Source organism: Hylobates moloch, unplaced genomic scaffold, assembly GCF_009828535.3.
Source record: "Hylobates moloch isolate HMO894 unplaced genomic scaffold, HMol_V3 SCAFFOLD_16, whole genome shotgun sequence".
In the NCBI taxonomy this organism is placed as follows: Eukaryota; Metazoa; Chordata; class Mammalia; order Primates; family Hylobatidae; genus Hylobates; species Hylobates moloch.
In genome coordinates, this window is record NW_026652291.1 from 68,699,205 (window position 1) to 68,713,046 (window position 13,842).

The 13,842-nt window shown below is 38.8% G+C and overlaps 1 protein-coding gene across 4 annotated transcripts in view; it reads left to right on the top strand.

Annotated features, from left to right (window-relative positions):
• The window catches only part of NUBPL (NUBP iron-sulfur cluster assembly factor, mitochondrial), a 322,052-nt gene that overhangs the window by 230,364 nt on the left and 77,846 nt on the right, over positions 1-13,842 (top strand). Inside the window, exon 11 of one of the 4 annotated variants that reach the window (XM_032180169.2) lies at positions 1,976-4,117. The exons of the other annotated variants lie outside the window; for them this stretch is intronic. Within the exon in view, the coding sequence (XP_032036060.1) occupies positions 1,976-2,038 (63 nt within the window). The 3' untranslated portion in view covers positions 2,039-4,117. Of the gene's footprint in view, positions 1-1,975; positions 4,118-13,842 lie in introns of those variants that run through there. 4 annotated transcript variants of the gene reach the window in all.

Below are 13,842 nucleotides of genomic sequence, written 5' to 3' on the forward strand. Positions count from 1 at the left end.
TTCTGTGCACCCACAGGCTCAACACCATATGGAAGCTGCCAAGGCTTGAGGCTTGCTGCACCCTCTGAAGCCATGGCCTGAGCTCTTCATTGGCCCCTTTCAGCCATGGCTGGAACAGCTGAGGAGCAGGGCACCAAGTCCCTAGTTTGCACACAACACAAGGACCCTGGGCCCAGCCCACAAAAATTATATTTTCCTCCTAGGCCTCCAGACCTGTGATGGGAGAGGCTGCCATGAAGACCTCTGGCATGCCCTGGAGACGTTTTTGGGGATTAACATTCGGCTCCTAGTTACTTATGCAAAGTTCTGCAGCAGGCTTGAATTTCTCATCAGGAAATGGAACTTTCTATTCCTATCACAGTGTCAGGCTGCAAATTTTCTGAACCTTTATGCTCTGCTTCCCTTATAAAACTGAATGCCTTTAACAGCACCCAAGTCACCTCTTGAATGCTTTGCTGCTTAGAAATTTCTTCTGCCAGGTACCCTAAATCATCTCTCTCGAATTCAAAGTTCCACAAATCTCTAGGGCAGGGACAAAATGCTGCCAGTCTCTTTGATAAAACATAACAAGAGTCACCTTTGCTTCAGCTCCCAACAACTTCCTCATCTCCATCTGAGACCATCTTAGCCTAGACCTTATTGTTCCTATTAGTATCAGCATTTTTGTCAAAGCCACTCAAGTCTCTGGGAAGTTGCAAACTTTCACACATTTTCCTGTCTTCTTCTGAGCCCTCCAAACTGTTGCAACTGCTGCCTGTTACCCAGTTCCAAAGTCACTTCCACATTTTTGGGTATCTTTTCAGCAACGCTACACTCTACTGGTACCAATTTACTGTAATAGTTTGTTTTCACACTGCTGATAAGACATACCAGAGACTGGGCAGTTTACAAAAGAAAGAGGTTTATTGGACTTACAGTTCCATGTAGCTAGGGAGGCCTCACAATCATGGAGTAAGGTGAAAGGCAAGGAGGAACAAGTCATGTCTTACATGGATGGTGGCAGGCAAAAAGAGAGCTTGTGCAGAGAGACTCTTGTTTTTAAAGCTATCAGATCTCTTGAGACTTATTATCAAAGACCAGCATGGGAAAGACCCACCCCATGATTCAATCACCTCCTACCGGGTTCCTTCCACAACACGTGGGAATTGTGGGAGTTATAATTCAAGATGAGATTTGGGTGGGGACACAGCCAAACTGTATCAGTTATCAATGTAGAAATTAATGGTTTTAGAAAATTTTACTATTGTGTTCTACAGTTACTTTGTATGAATAAGGTAGAGGATATAAGTAATTTTGCATTATATTTATTTAAAGGAACTCTTAAAATGCAAATATCATTACAATGCAGGCATTAGGTTAGCTTGTGGCCCACTCTGTGGCTTAAGAGCTGATCTTAGTGCCCCATGACACTGGGATCCCAGACATAAAGAGTGTAACAATGAAACCAGGATTTTTTGCATGATATCCAAAATTTACCAGGTGAAAGAGCCTATAGGTGCTTGGTGCTGGTGTTACACACCATTCTCGGGGAGATGAAGAAAATGCTTTCCTAAGATAAACTGTAGCATGGTAATAAATAGTCCTCCTTAAAATGACTAACAGCTCTTATGCTAAAGATGGCAGTCTCTAACTGAAGATATCAATTTTTCAGAGCAAAAAGGTGTAATTTCTCTGCAACTAGACTAGGTTGCTAGTTTGCTGACACCAGAATTAGAATTTGAAAAACAGTAATTTCTGGTACTAAATATTATTTCAGAGAGTCACCTTCCAAATAATTACCCTCCAAATAATCTAAAATTCTTTCTTCCTTGTGCCGCCTGCAATGTATACAGCACTATCTTCTCAATACTGAATTTCCTCATCTCACTCAGCCTTTTTACTATCAAATACAGTGGGCCTCTATGACAAACAGTTGATGAGTCATTCAGTGTCTGCTGAAGAGAAATACAGAACAAATAAGTTTGTTCTTTTCCAGGCCAAAGCTTACTTGAGGATTGCTGTGGAAGTGGTAAGAAGATTGCCATCACCTTCAGAATGATTCCCCAAGTGTCCTGGAAATTTGCCTGGTACTGACATTAAGAGGACCTTTGGAAATCAGCAATGTGGTGATGGAACCTACAGAAATAATAGAAATCATAACTTTTTTATTTCTAAGGAAAGAATGTCTTCAGATCTGATTTGCTAAGCTAAGGTTCACGAAACTTTGATGTATCAATGTTAACTGCTATATTTAGGAATTTTTTGAAAGCTGGTGTGTACCACCTGCAAAGAACTGCATTTTATTTTATTGAATTACCTCTTTAGAAATCATGAGTTTATGATGTTACAAGTCCATTTTGGGAGAGAACTGTACACTTTTTGCAGGACCACAGAGTTAGTAATTTAAATGATATACTAAATTTGTGTATGGGCATAAGTATTACGCCTCCCCACCATGCAATTTGGACTGTCTTTGAATCCTGTCTTTAGTACTATCTTGGATATGTTCTTAATATGAACCTCTGCTTCTTCATCTGGATCACACCATACCCCAGACTTAATGAATCTCAGTCTCCAGGAGTGAAGCCTGAACATATGTATTTTTAATAAGACCATGATGATGTTGATGATGACTCTGGTAATCATGGCAGTAAGAATAATAGCTAACATTTAACAAGTTATAATTGTTCTTCCATTTGTGTGAGTGGGTACTATTATCTCCATTTTACAGATAAGTAATTTGAGATATAATTTGAAGGCACTCAACCTTGAGTGTCTTGCTGAGGGTTACTGTATCTAGCAAGTGATGGAGCTTGGATTTGAACTTGAGTAATTCGATATTAGATTCATCTTTTTGTACACCAATGTGCTTTTGTTAATTAAAAAAAGGGGGGGACAGCTAGGTGCAGTGGCTCATGCCTGTAATCCCAGCACTTTGGGAGGTTGAGGCGGGTGGATCATGAGGTCAGGAGTTCAAGACCAGCCTGATCAACATGGTGAAACCCCGTCTCTACTAAAAATACAAAAATGAGCTGGGCGTGGTGGCATACGCCTGTAATCCCAGCTACTCGGGAGGCTGAGGCAGGAGAATCATTTCAACCCGGGAAGCTGAGGTTGCAGTGAGCAGAGATTGTACCACTGCACTCCAGCCTGGTCGACAGAGTGTGACTCCATCTCAAAAAAAAAAAAAAAGTGGGAGGAGATGCAATATTTAGCATTTCCTCAAACTTTTTTTGGCCATGAAATCCACCCCCGCCTTCTTTTTCAGAGCATTTCATGAAGTTCACATTTCAAATAATACATTTTGAAAAACATTTATCTTGTGTAATTGAAGCTCAAAGAGATAGCGTCAACAACTTTTCAAAGTCAGGTGGCAGATAGTTTTAAAGCTGCAAGTACTGGTAAGTGTTAATTCTCATTTATAAAGAAGTGGTCTGTCACTTTTGGCACATGCCTTGACATCTGTTGCTGTACAGTTGTCAACCAGAAAATTAGGCATAGAATTTCACATTATTATAAGCATGTTTTCACACAAAAACATGTACATTGAAGTTTATTGTAACTTTATGTGTAATAACCAAAAACAACCCAGATTTTCTTCATTGGGTAAATGATTAAACAAACCATGGTACATTCATACCATGAGTACTACTCAGCAATAAAAAAAGAACAAACTATGGGTATAGGCAGCAACTTATAATTCCAGAGAATTATGCGAGTGAAAAAACCCAATTTAGAAAGGTTTTGTACCAAAAGATTCCATTTATATAACGTTCTTGAAGTGACATAATTATAGAAATGGAGAACAGATTAGTGGTGGCTGTGTTAAGGAGGGGGTGAGGATGGGAGAGAATTGGGTGTGGCTGTGAGAAACATGAGGGATCCGTGTGATGATGGAAATGTTCAATATCACAACTATCAATGTCAATATCCCAGTTGTGATATTGTGCTATAGTTTTGCAAGATGTTACCACTGGGGGAAATTGGGTGAAGGGCACATGGAATCTCTGTATTATTTCTTTCAACTGCATGTAAATCTACAATTATCTCAAAATAAAAATAAAAGTTAAAACACAAAGTGCTGTATCTGAACTGAAATTTACTGGACCAAATTATACTAATTAATATCATGAATAAAATTATGTGTGGGCGCACTGTAATCATATCACTCTGAGAAGGAAGTAATGACTTAAAGTTTCAGATATTCTTTGTGTATTTATTGTCTATTGAGGAAGAAGAAAATATAGATGATCATTGAGCACTTGTGAATACAAAAAATACTTAAACCAAACAACTTTATCCAGAAAAAGAATGACTTAAAGTTGTATGTCATCATTTAATACGTATCATGGGAAAATGGGAAAGATAGTCTTTACTCATAAATACATGACCGAGAGAAGATCCACATATAAAATTCCCTGCCCTCTTCTCCTCCTTCATTTGACTGTTGTCTGCAGATGCTTCAAGGAAGTCTACTGAAACAAATGGCGGTTGGAGTATATATGCAGGTTTAGACATGGAGGAAGGACCAGTAGCTATAAAAGAAGAACTAAGCTTATTCTAAAATTTTGCCGCCAACTCCAAAGGTAGACTGAAGTACAGGTAGTTTGCCTGTTTGTTAAGGAGTGATATTTATTTTCCATTCTTCACATCTCAATAGAGTGTAATTAAAAGACTGATATTTTGAAAAGATGAACAAAATTGGCAAACCTTTAGCCAGGCTCATTAAGAAAAGAGAGAAAGAAAGATGACATAAATCAACAAATCAGGAATGAAAAGGAGACATTATTACAGACATGAAAAGGACAATAAGAAAGATTACAAACACTTTATGCCCATTAAATCGAAGACTTAGATGAAACAGGCAAATGCTTTGAAAGAAACTACCAAAGCTCACTTAAGGAATAGATATATTCCTTTAATATAATTTATGACTGAGTAGTCATAAATTACTTTTAAAAATATAATTTGTGTTAAGAACCAACAAAGAAAACTCTAGCCCCAGATGCCTTTACTGTCAAAATCTACCCAACACTGAATGAAGGAATAATACCAGTTCTACACAAACTTTACCAGAAAATAGAGGGGGCACTTTCCAACTCATTTTGTGAAGCCAGCATTACCCTAATACAATACAAGAAAAGAAGAATACAGACAAATGTTCCTCATAAACATAGACACAAAATTCTTCAACAGATCTTACTTAATTGAATCCAGCATTATATAAAAAGGATAATACATATGACTATGAGGTCATTTTCCTGGGAATGCAAGGTTGGTTCAACATTTGAACATCAATCAATGTATGGCAGATTCAAGAAGAAACAGTAAAGCAAAACAGACTAAAGAAAAAAAGCGGCCGGGCGTGGTGACTCACGCTTGTAATCCCAGCACTTTGGGAGGCCGAGGCGGGCGGATCACGAGGTCAGGAGATCGAGACCATGGTGAAACCCCGTCTCTACTAAAAAATACAAAAAAATTAGCCAGGCGTGGTGGCGGGCGCCTGTAGTCCCAGCTACTCGGAGAGGCTGAGGCAGGAGAATGGCGTGAACCCGGGAGGCGGAGCTTGCAGTGAGCCGAGATTGTGCCACTGCACTCCAGCCTGGGTGACAGAGCGAGACTCCGTCTCAAAAAAAAAAAAAAATAAAAAAAAATAAAAAAAGCATGTTTATTTGAATAGGTATAGCCCAAGCATATAACAAAACTGAACATTCATTTGCAATAAGAATTAGCAAACTAGAAATAGAAAAACAACTTTTTCAACCTAATAAAAGGCATCCACAAAGAACTACAACTAACATCATTGCTAATGGTGAAAGACCCACTGCAAGGCTGTCCAAGCTCACCATTTTATTCATTATCATACCTAAGGTCTTTCCTAGTGCAATAGAAAAAGAAATAAAGGCATATAGATTAGAAAGGAAGAAATAAAACCATCTCTGTTCACAGACAAATTGATTGTCTATGGAGAACATTCCAAATAATATGCAAAAAAGCAACTAGAACTAATAAGTGGATTTAGCAGAGATGCAGTATGCAAGGTTGACTTACAAAACCAATTTTATTTCTGTATACTAGCAATAAACAATTAGAAATTGAATGAAAAATGTTCGATTTATAGCACCCAAAAAACCATGAAATATTTACATGTAAATATAATATGTAAAAGATCTGTTATTCTGACAACTACAAAACACTAATGAAGAAATCAAAGAAAATATTTAGGTGGTGAGACATACCATGTTCAAGGTTTGGAAGACTCAACATGTTTAAAATATCTATTCTCCCCAAACTGATCTATATCCAATGTGATTTCTGTCAAAATCCAACAAGACTCTAACTGAAATTGACAACTTGATTCTAATATTTTCTTGGAACTAGAGAGTGTCCAGAATAGCCAAATTATTTTGAACAAAAAAAGATTAAAGTTTAGGAACTTACACCACCTGATTTGAAGACTTTTTTTGTTTTTTATTTTTTGAGATGGAGTCTCACTCTGTTGCCAGGCTGGAGTATAATGGCGCGATCTTGGCTCACTGCAACCCCTGCCTCCTGGGTTCAAGTGGTTCTCCTGCCTCAGTCTCCTGAGTAGCTGGGACTACAGGCATGCGCCATCACGCCCAGCTAATTTTTGTATTTTTTAGTAGAAACCGAGTTTCACCATGTTGGCCAGGAAAGTCTTGATCTCTTGACCTTGTGATCTGCCCACCTCGGCCTCCCAAAGTGCTGGGATTACAGGTGTGAGCCACTGTGCCCAGCCTGAAGACTTATTATAAAACTACAGTAATCAAGGCAATGTGGTATTGGTCTAAAGATAGAAATATAGATCCATGGGTCAGAGTTCAGAAACAGACATACACAGATATAACTTGATTTCCAACAAAGGTGCCAAAGCAATTCATTGGAGAATGGATGACTTTTCAGCACTTGTGCTTGAATGATGAGACATATTTTTACAAAGAAATAAACCTTGCCTCCTTCTAGATCTAAAAACACATCAAAATGGATCATAGACCTAAATATAAAATCTAAAACTATGACACTTCTAAAAGAAAAACATAGAGGAAAATCTTCATGATCTTGAGTTATGCAAAAATAAGATGCAAAAATCCTGATTAAACAATAACAGAAAAAGTAGATAACTGGTATTTCATCAAAACTAAAATTTAACTGTTTGAAAGACGCAGTTAAGAAAATCAAAGGCAATTTATAGACTAGGAGAAAACATTTGTGAAACATGTCTTATGAAGAGTTTAAAATATATAAAGAATATGTACAACTGATTAATAAGACAACCCAATTTAAAATGGGTGAAGGATTTGAATAGACACTTTGCCAAAGAAGAGATATCATTGACAAATCACATGAAAATGCTCAATGTTTTTAGTCATTAGGGAGATGCAAATTGAAACCACAATGGGATACCACTACAAAGCCACTAAAATTGCTATGATTTAAAAGATTGGCAATACCAAGTGCTGAAGACGATGTGGATCCACTGGAAATCTCATACCCTGTTGGTGGGAATGGGAATGTAAAATAATGCCACTTTGGAAACAGTCTGGCATGCTTTTTTTTTTTTTTTTTTTTTTGGACACAGGATCTCTCTGTTTCCCAGGCTGTTTTCAAACTCCTGGGCTCATGCAGGTCTCTCACCTTGGCTTCCCCAAGTGTTAGGATTACAGGCATAAGCCTCCATGCCTGGCTCTGTTATACTCTTAAAGAGTTAAAAGGTGCACATACCCTATAATTAAATATTATGCTTCTAGATATTTACCCAAGACAAAACAGACACATATTTTCATGAAGATTTACACACATGTTCCTATCAACTTTGTTTATAATATCCAAAAGCTGGAAACAACTCCAATATGCATCAAAAGGTGAATGGGAATGTCCTGAATGGAAGATCATCATGGCGGATAGGAGGCAAAACTAGATTGCAGCTCCGACTCAGACGGACAGAGCAGCATGCAGAGGCTCGCATTGTGAATTTTAGCTCCAGAATGACTGCAAGAACAAACCAGGAATTGCAATAAGACCCACAGACCCTCTGAAGGAAGCAACTGCTTCTGCAGGACTCAGGAGACACCCCTAATATTGTGAGTGCCCCAACTCTGGAAGTGGGAAAGAGAGATCCTCCTCTCCCAAACACATACCCTTACTGGGGAAACGGAAGGTCTGTTTGCAGGAGAAGTCTCCAACCTTACCAGGAGCTGAGTCAATTTAGAGAGCCAAGCGAAATACAGGGGTAGAGGAAGCAGCAGGAAAGGTGCTTGGAGTTCGCTGGGTCCCCAAGCAAATCATTCCTGCCTGTCACCACAGAAATCCATCGGGAGGGTGGCCAGAGGCACAGGAAAATGCCACAGGGAGAAGGAAATCTCCAGCTGAACTTTGAAACAATTTGACCTGGGCAAGAAGCCTCCTAGCCATAACTCAGGGGAGGGCGTGAATATGGTGTGCAGACTCCACAGGTAGGAGAAGACCCAAGCCCTTTTCTTTCTCAGCTTAGGGGCAGGTAGCCCAAGGCAAGTTCTCAAGCCCTGTCCGCCCACTGCCTGGAAACAGACTCAGGGCTGTTGCGGGGGACACAGTGGGAGTGAGGCTGGCCATTTGGATTGTCTGGGAGCTGGGTGAGGCTTGTGACTGCCGGCTTTCCCCTACCTCCTTGAAAACCTACATGACTCAGCAGAGGCCAGCCATAATCCTCCTAGGTACACAACTCCACTAACCTGGGAACCTTGCTCCCATCCCCCATAGCAGCCACAGCGAGACCTACCCAAGAAGAGTCTGAGCTCAGACATGCCTAGCCCTGCCCCAACTTGATGGGCCTTCCCTATCTACCCTGGTAGCTGAAGGCAAAGGACATATACCCTTGGGAGTTCTAGGGCCCCGCCCATTTCCAGTTCCTCTCCATACTACCACAGCTGATGCTCTCTGGGAAGTGCCACCTCCCAGCAGCAGGCCAACCAGCACAAAAATAGAACATTAAACCACCAAAGCTAAGAACTCTCAGAGAGTCCATTTCACCCCCCTGCCACCTCCACTGGAACAGAAGCTGGCATCCACAGCTGAGAGACCTATAGACAGTTCACTTCACAGGACTCAATGCAGACAACCCCCAGTACCAGCCTGGAGCTGGGTAGACTTGCTGGGGGGCTAGATCCAGAAGAGAGATAACAATCACTGCAGCTTGGCTCACAGGAAACCATATCCACAGGAAAAGGGGGAGATACTACATCAAGGGAACACACCGTGGGACAAAAGGATCTGAACAGCCTTCAGCCCTAGACCTTCCCTCTGAAAGAGCCTACCCAAATAAGAAGGAACCAGAAAACCAACTCTGGTAATATGACCAAAAAAAAAAGGGTCTTTAACACCCCCCCCCCCAAAAAAAATCACACTAGTCCACCAGCAATGGATCCAAACCAAGAAGAAATTCCTGATTTACCTGTAAAAGAATTCAGTAGATTAGTTATTAAGCTAGTGAGGGGGGTACCAGAGAAAGGTAAAGCCCAATGCAAGGAAATTCAAAAATAATACAAGAAGTGATGGGAGAATTATTCAAGGAAATAGACAGCATAAAGAAAAAACAATCAAAACTTTAGGAAAATTTGGACACACTTATAGAAATGCAAAATTCTCTGGAAAGTCTCAGCCATAGAATTGAACAAGTAGAAGAAAGAAATTCAGAGCTCAAAGACAAGGTCTTTGAATTAACCCAGTTCAACAAAGACAAAGAAAAAAGAATAAGAAAATATGAACAAAGCCTCCAAGAAGTCTGGGATTATGTTAAACGACCAAAACTAAGAATAATCAGTGTTCCTGAGGGAGAAGAGAAATCTAAAAGTTTGGAAAACATATTTGGGGGAATAATTGAGGAAAACGTCCCCAGTCCTTGCTAGAGACCTAGACATCCAAATACAAGAAGCACAAAGAACACCTGGGAAATTCATTGCGAAAAGATCATCACCTAGGCACACTGTCATCACTTTAGCTAATGTTAAGATGAAGGAATCTTAAGAGCTGTGAGACAAAAGCAACAGGTAACCTATAAAGGAAAACCTATCAGATTAAGAGCAGATTTCTCAGAAGAAACCCTGCAAACTAGAAGGGATTGGGGCCCTATCTTCAGCCCCCTCGAACAAAACAATTATCAGCCAAGAATTTTGTATCTAGCAAAACTAAGCATCATATATAAAGGAAAGGTACAGTCTTTTTCAGAAAAACAAATGCTGAGAGAATTTGCCACTACCAAGCCACCTCTACAAGAACTGCTAAAAGGAGCTCTAAATCTTGAAACTAATCCTGGAAACACATCAAAACAGAACCTCTTTAAAGCATAAATCTCACAGGACCTATAAAACAAAACTACAAGTTAACAAACAAAAGCAAACAAAAACAAAAACAAGGTACACAAGCAACAAATGGCATGATGAATGGAATGGTACCTCACATCTCAATACTAACATTGAATGTAAATGGCCTAAATGCTCCACTTAAAAGATACAGAACTGCAGGATGGATAAGAACTCACCAACCAACCTTCTGCTGCCTTCAGGAGACTCACCTAACACATAAGGACTCACATAAAATAAAGGGGTGGAAAAAGGCATTTCATGCAAATGGACATCAAAAGTGAGCAGAGGTAGCTATTCTTAGGTCAGACAAAACTTTAAAGCAACAGCAGTTAAAAGAGACAAAGAGGGACATTATATAACAGTAAAAGTCCTTGTGCAATAAGAAAACATCACAATCCTAAACATATCTGCACCTAACACTGGAGCTCCCAAATTTACAAAACAATTATCAATAGACCTAAGAAATAAGATTGACAGCAACACAATAATAGTGAAGGACTTCAGTATTCCACTGAAAGCACTAGCCAGGTCATCAAGATAGAAAGTCAACAAAGAGCAATGGATTTAAACTATATCTTGGAACAAAGGGACTTAACAGATATATACAGAACATTTCATCCAACAAGCACAGAATACACATTCTATTCAACAGCTCATGGAACTTTTTCCAAGATAGAGGCCATAAAACGAGCCTCAATAAATTTAAGAAAATTGAAATGTTGTCTGTCAGACCACAGTGGAATAAAACTGGAAATCAAATCCAAAAGGAACCTTCAAAAACATGCAAATACATGGAAATAAAATAAACTGCTTCTGAATAATTATTGGGTCAAAAATGAAATCAAGATGGAAATTTAAAAATTCTTCAAACTGAACGACAGTAATGACACATCCTATCAAAACCTCTGGGATACAGCAAAGGCAGTGCTAAGAGGAAAGTCCATAGCCCTAAATGCCTACATCAAAAAGACCGAAAGAGCACAAACTGACATTCTAAGATCACACCTCAAGGAACTAGAGAAACAAGAACAAATCAAACCCAAACCCAGCAGAAGAAAAGAAATAACCAAGATCAGAGCAGAGCTAAATGAAATTGAAACAAAAAGCAATGCAAAACATAACTGAAATAAAAAGCTGGTTCTTTGAAAAGATACATAAAATTGAAAGACTATTAGCAAGATCAACCAAGAAAATGAGAGAAAATCCAAATAACCTCATTAAGAAACAAATCAGGAGATATTACAACTGACACCATTGAAATACAAAAGATTATTCGAGACTACTATGAACAGCTTTATGCACATAAACTAGACAACCTAGAAGAGATGTATAAATTCCTGGAAAAATACAACCCTCCTAGCTTAAATCAGGAAGAATTAGATACCCTTAGCCGACCAATAACAAGCAGTGAGATTGAAATGGTAATTTTAAAATTACCAACTGAAAAAATCCAGGACCAGATGGATTCACAGCAAAATTCTATCAGACATTCAAAGAATTGGTACCTATCCTTTTCTCACTATTCCACAAGATAGAGAAAGAGGGAATCCTCCCTAATTCATTCTGTGGAGCCAGTGTCACCCTAATACCAAAACCAGGAAAGGACATAACCAAAAAAGAAAACTACAGACCAATATCCCTGATGAACATAGATGCTAAAATTCTTAACAAAATACTAGCTAACCAGATCCAACAATATATCAAAAAGATAATCCACCCTGATCAAGTGAGTTTCATACCAAGGATGCAGGGATGGTTTAACATATGCAAGTCAATAAATGTGATACACCATGTAAACACAATTAAAAACAAAAATCACATGATCATCTCAATAGATGCAGAAAAACCATTAGACAGAATCCAGCATCCCTTTATGATTAAAACTCAGCAAAATCGGCATACAGGGGACATATCTCAATGTAATAGAAACCATCTGTGACAAACCCACAGCCAACATAATACTGCATAGGGAGAAGTTGAAAGCATTCCCTCTGAGAACTGGAACAAGACAAGGATGCCTAGTCTCACCACTCCTCTTCAATATAGTACTGGAAGTCCTAGCCAGAGCAATCAGACAAGAGAAGGAAAGAAAGGGCATCCGAATCAGTAAAGAAGAAGTCGAACTGTTACTGTTGCTGATGATATGATTGTTTATCTTGAAAACCCTTAAGACTCCTCCAGAAAGCTCCTGGAACTGAGAAAAGAACTCAGCAAAGTTTCCAGATACAAGATTAATGTACACAAATTAATAGCTCTTCTATACACCAACAGTAACCAAGCAGAGAATCAAATCAAGAACTCAACCCCTTTTACAATAGCTGCAAAAAAAAAATACTTAGGAATATGCCTAACCAAGGAGGCAAAAGACCTCTACAAGGAAAACTACAAAACACTGCAGAAAGAAATCGTAGATGACCTAAACAAACGGAAACACATTCCATGCTCATGGGTGGGTAGAATCAATATTGTGAAAATGACCATACTGCCAAAAGCAATTTACAAATTCAATGCAATCCCTATCAAAATACCACAATCATTCTTCACAGAATTAGAAAAAACAATTATAAAATTCATATGCAACCTAAAAAGAGCTTGCATACCCAAAGCAAGCTAAGCAAAAAGAACAAATCTGGAGGCATCACACTATCTGATTTCAAACTATACTATAAGGCCATAGTCACCAAAATGGCTTGGTATAGGTATAAATCAGGCACATAGACCAATGGAACAGAATAGAAAACCCAGAAATCAACCCAAATACTTATAGCCAACTGATCTTTGACAAAGTAAACAAAAACATAAAGTGGGGAAAGGACACCCTTTTCAACAAATGGTCCTGGGACAATTGGCTAGCCACATGTAGGTAAATGAAACTGGATTTTCATCTCTTACCTTATACAAAAATCAACTCAAGATGGAGTAAGGACTTTAAGACCTGAAACTATAAAAACTCTAGAAGATAACATTGGAAAAACCCTTCTAGACATTGGTTTAGGCAAGGATTTCATGACCAAGAACCCAAAAGCAAATGCAATAAAAACAAAGTAAATAGTTGGGACCTAATTAAACTAAAGAGCTTTTGGATGGCAAAAGGAACAGTCAGCAGAGTAAACAGACAACCCACAGACTGGGAGAAAACCTTCACAATCTCTACAGCTGACAAAGGACTAGTATCCAGAATCTACAACTAACTCAAATAAATCAGTATGAAAAAAAAATCCCATCAAAAAGTGGGCTAAGGATATGAATAGGCAGTTCTCAAAAGAAGATATACAAATGGCCAACAAACATGAAAAAATGCTCAACATCACTAGTGATCAGGGAAATGCAAATCAAAACCACAATGTGATACCACCTTACTCCTGCAAGAATGGCCATAATCAAAAAAGCAAAAAACGGTAGACGTTGGCATGGATGTGGTGATCAGGAAACACTTCTACACTGCTAGTGGGAATGTAAACTAGTACAGCCACTATGGAAAACAGTGTGGAGATTCCTTAAA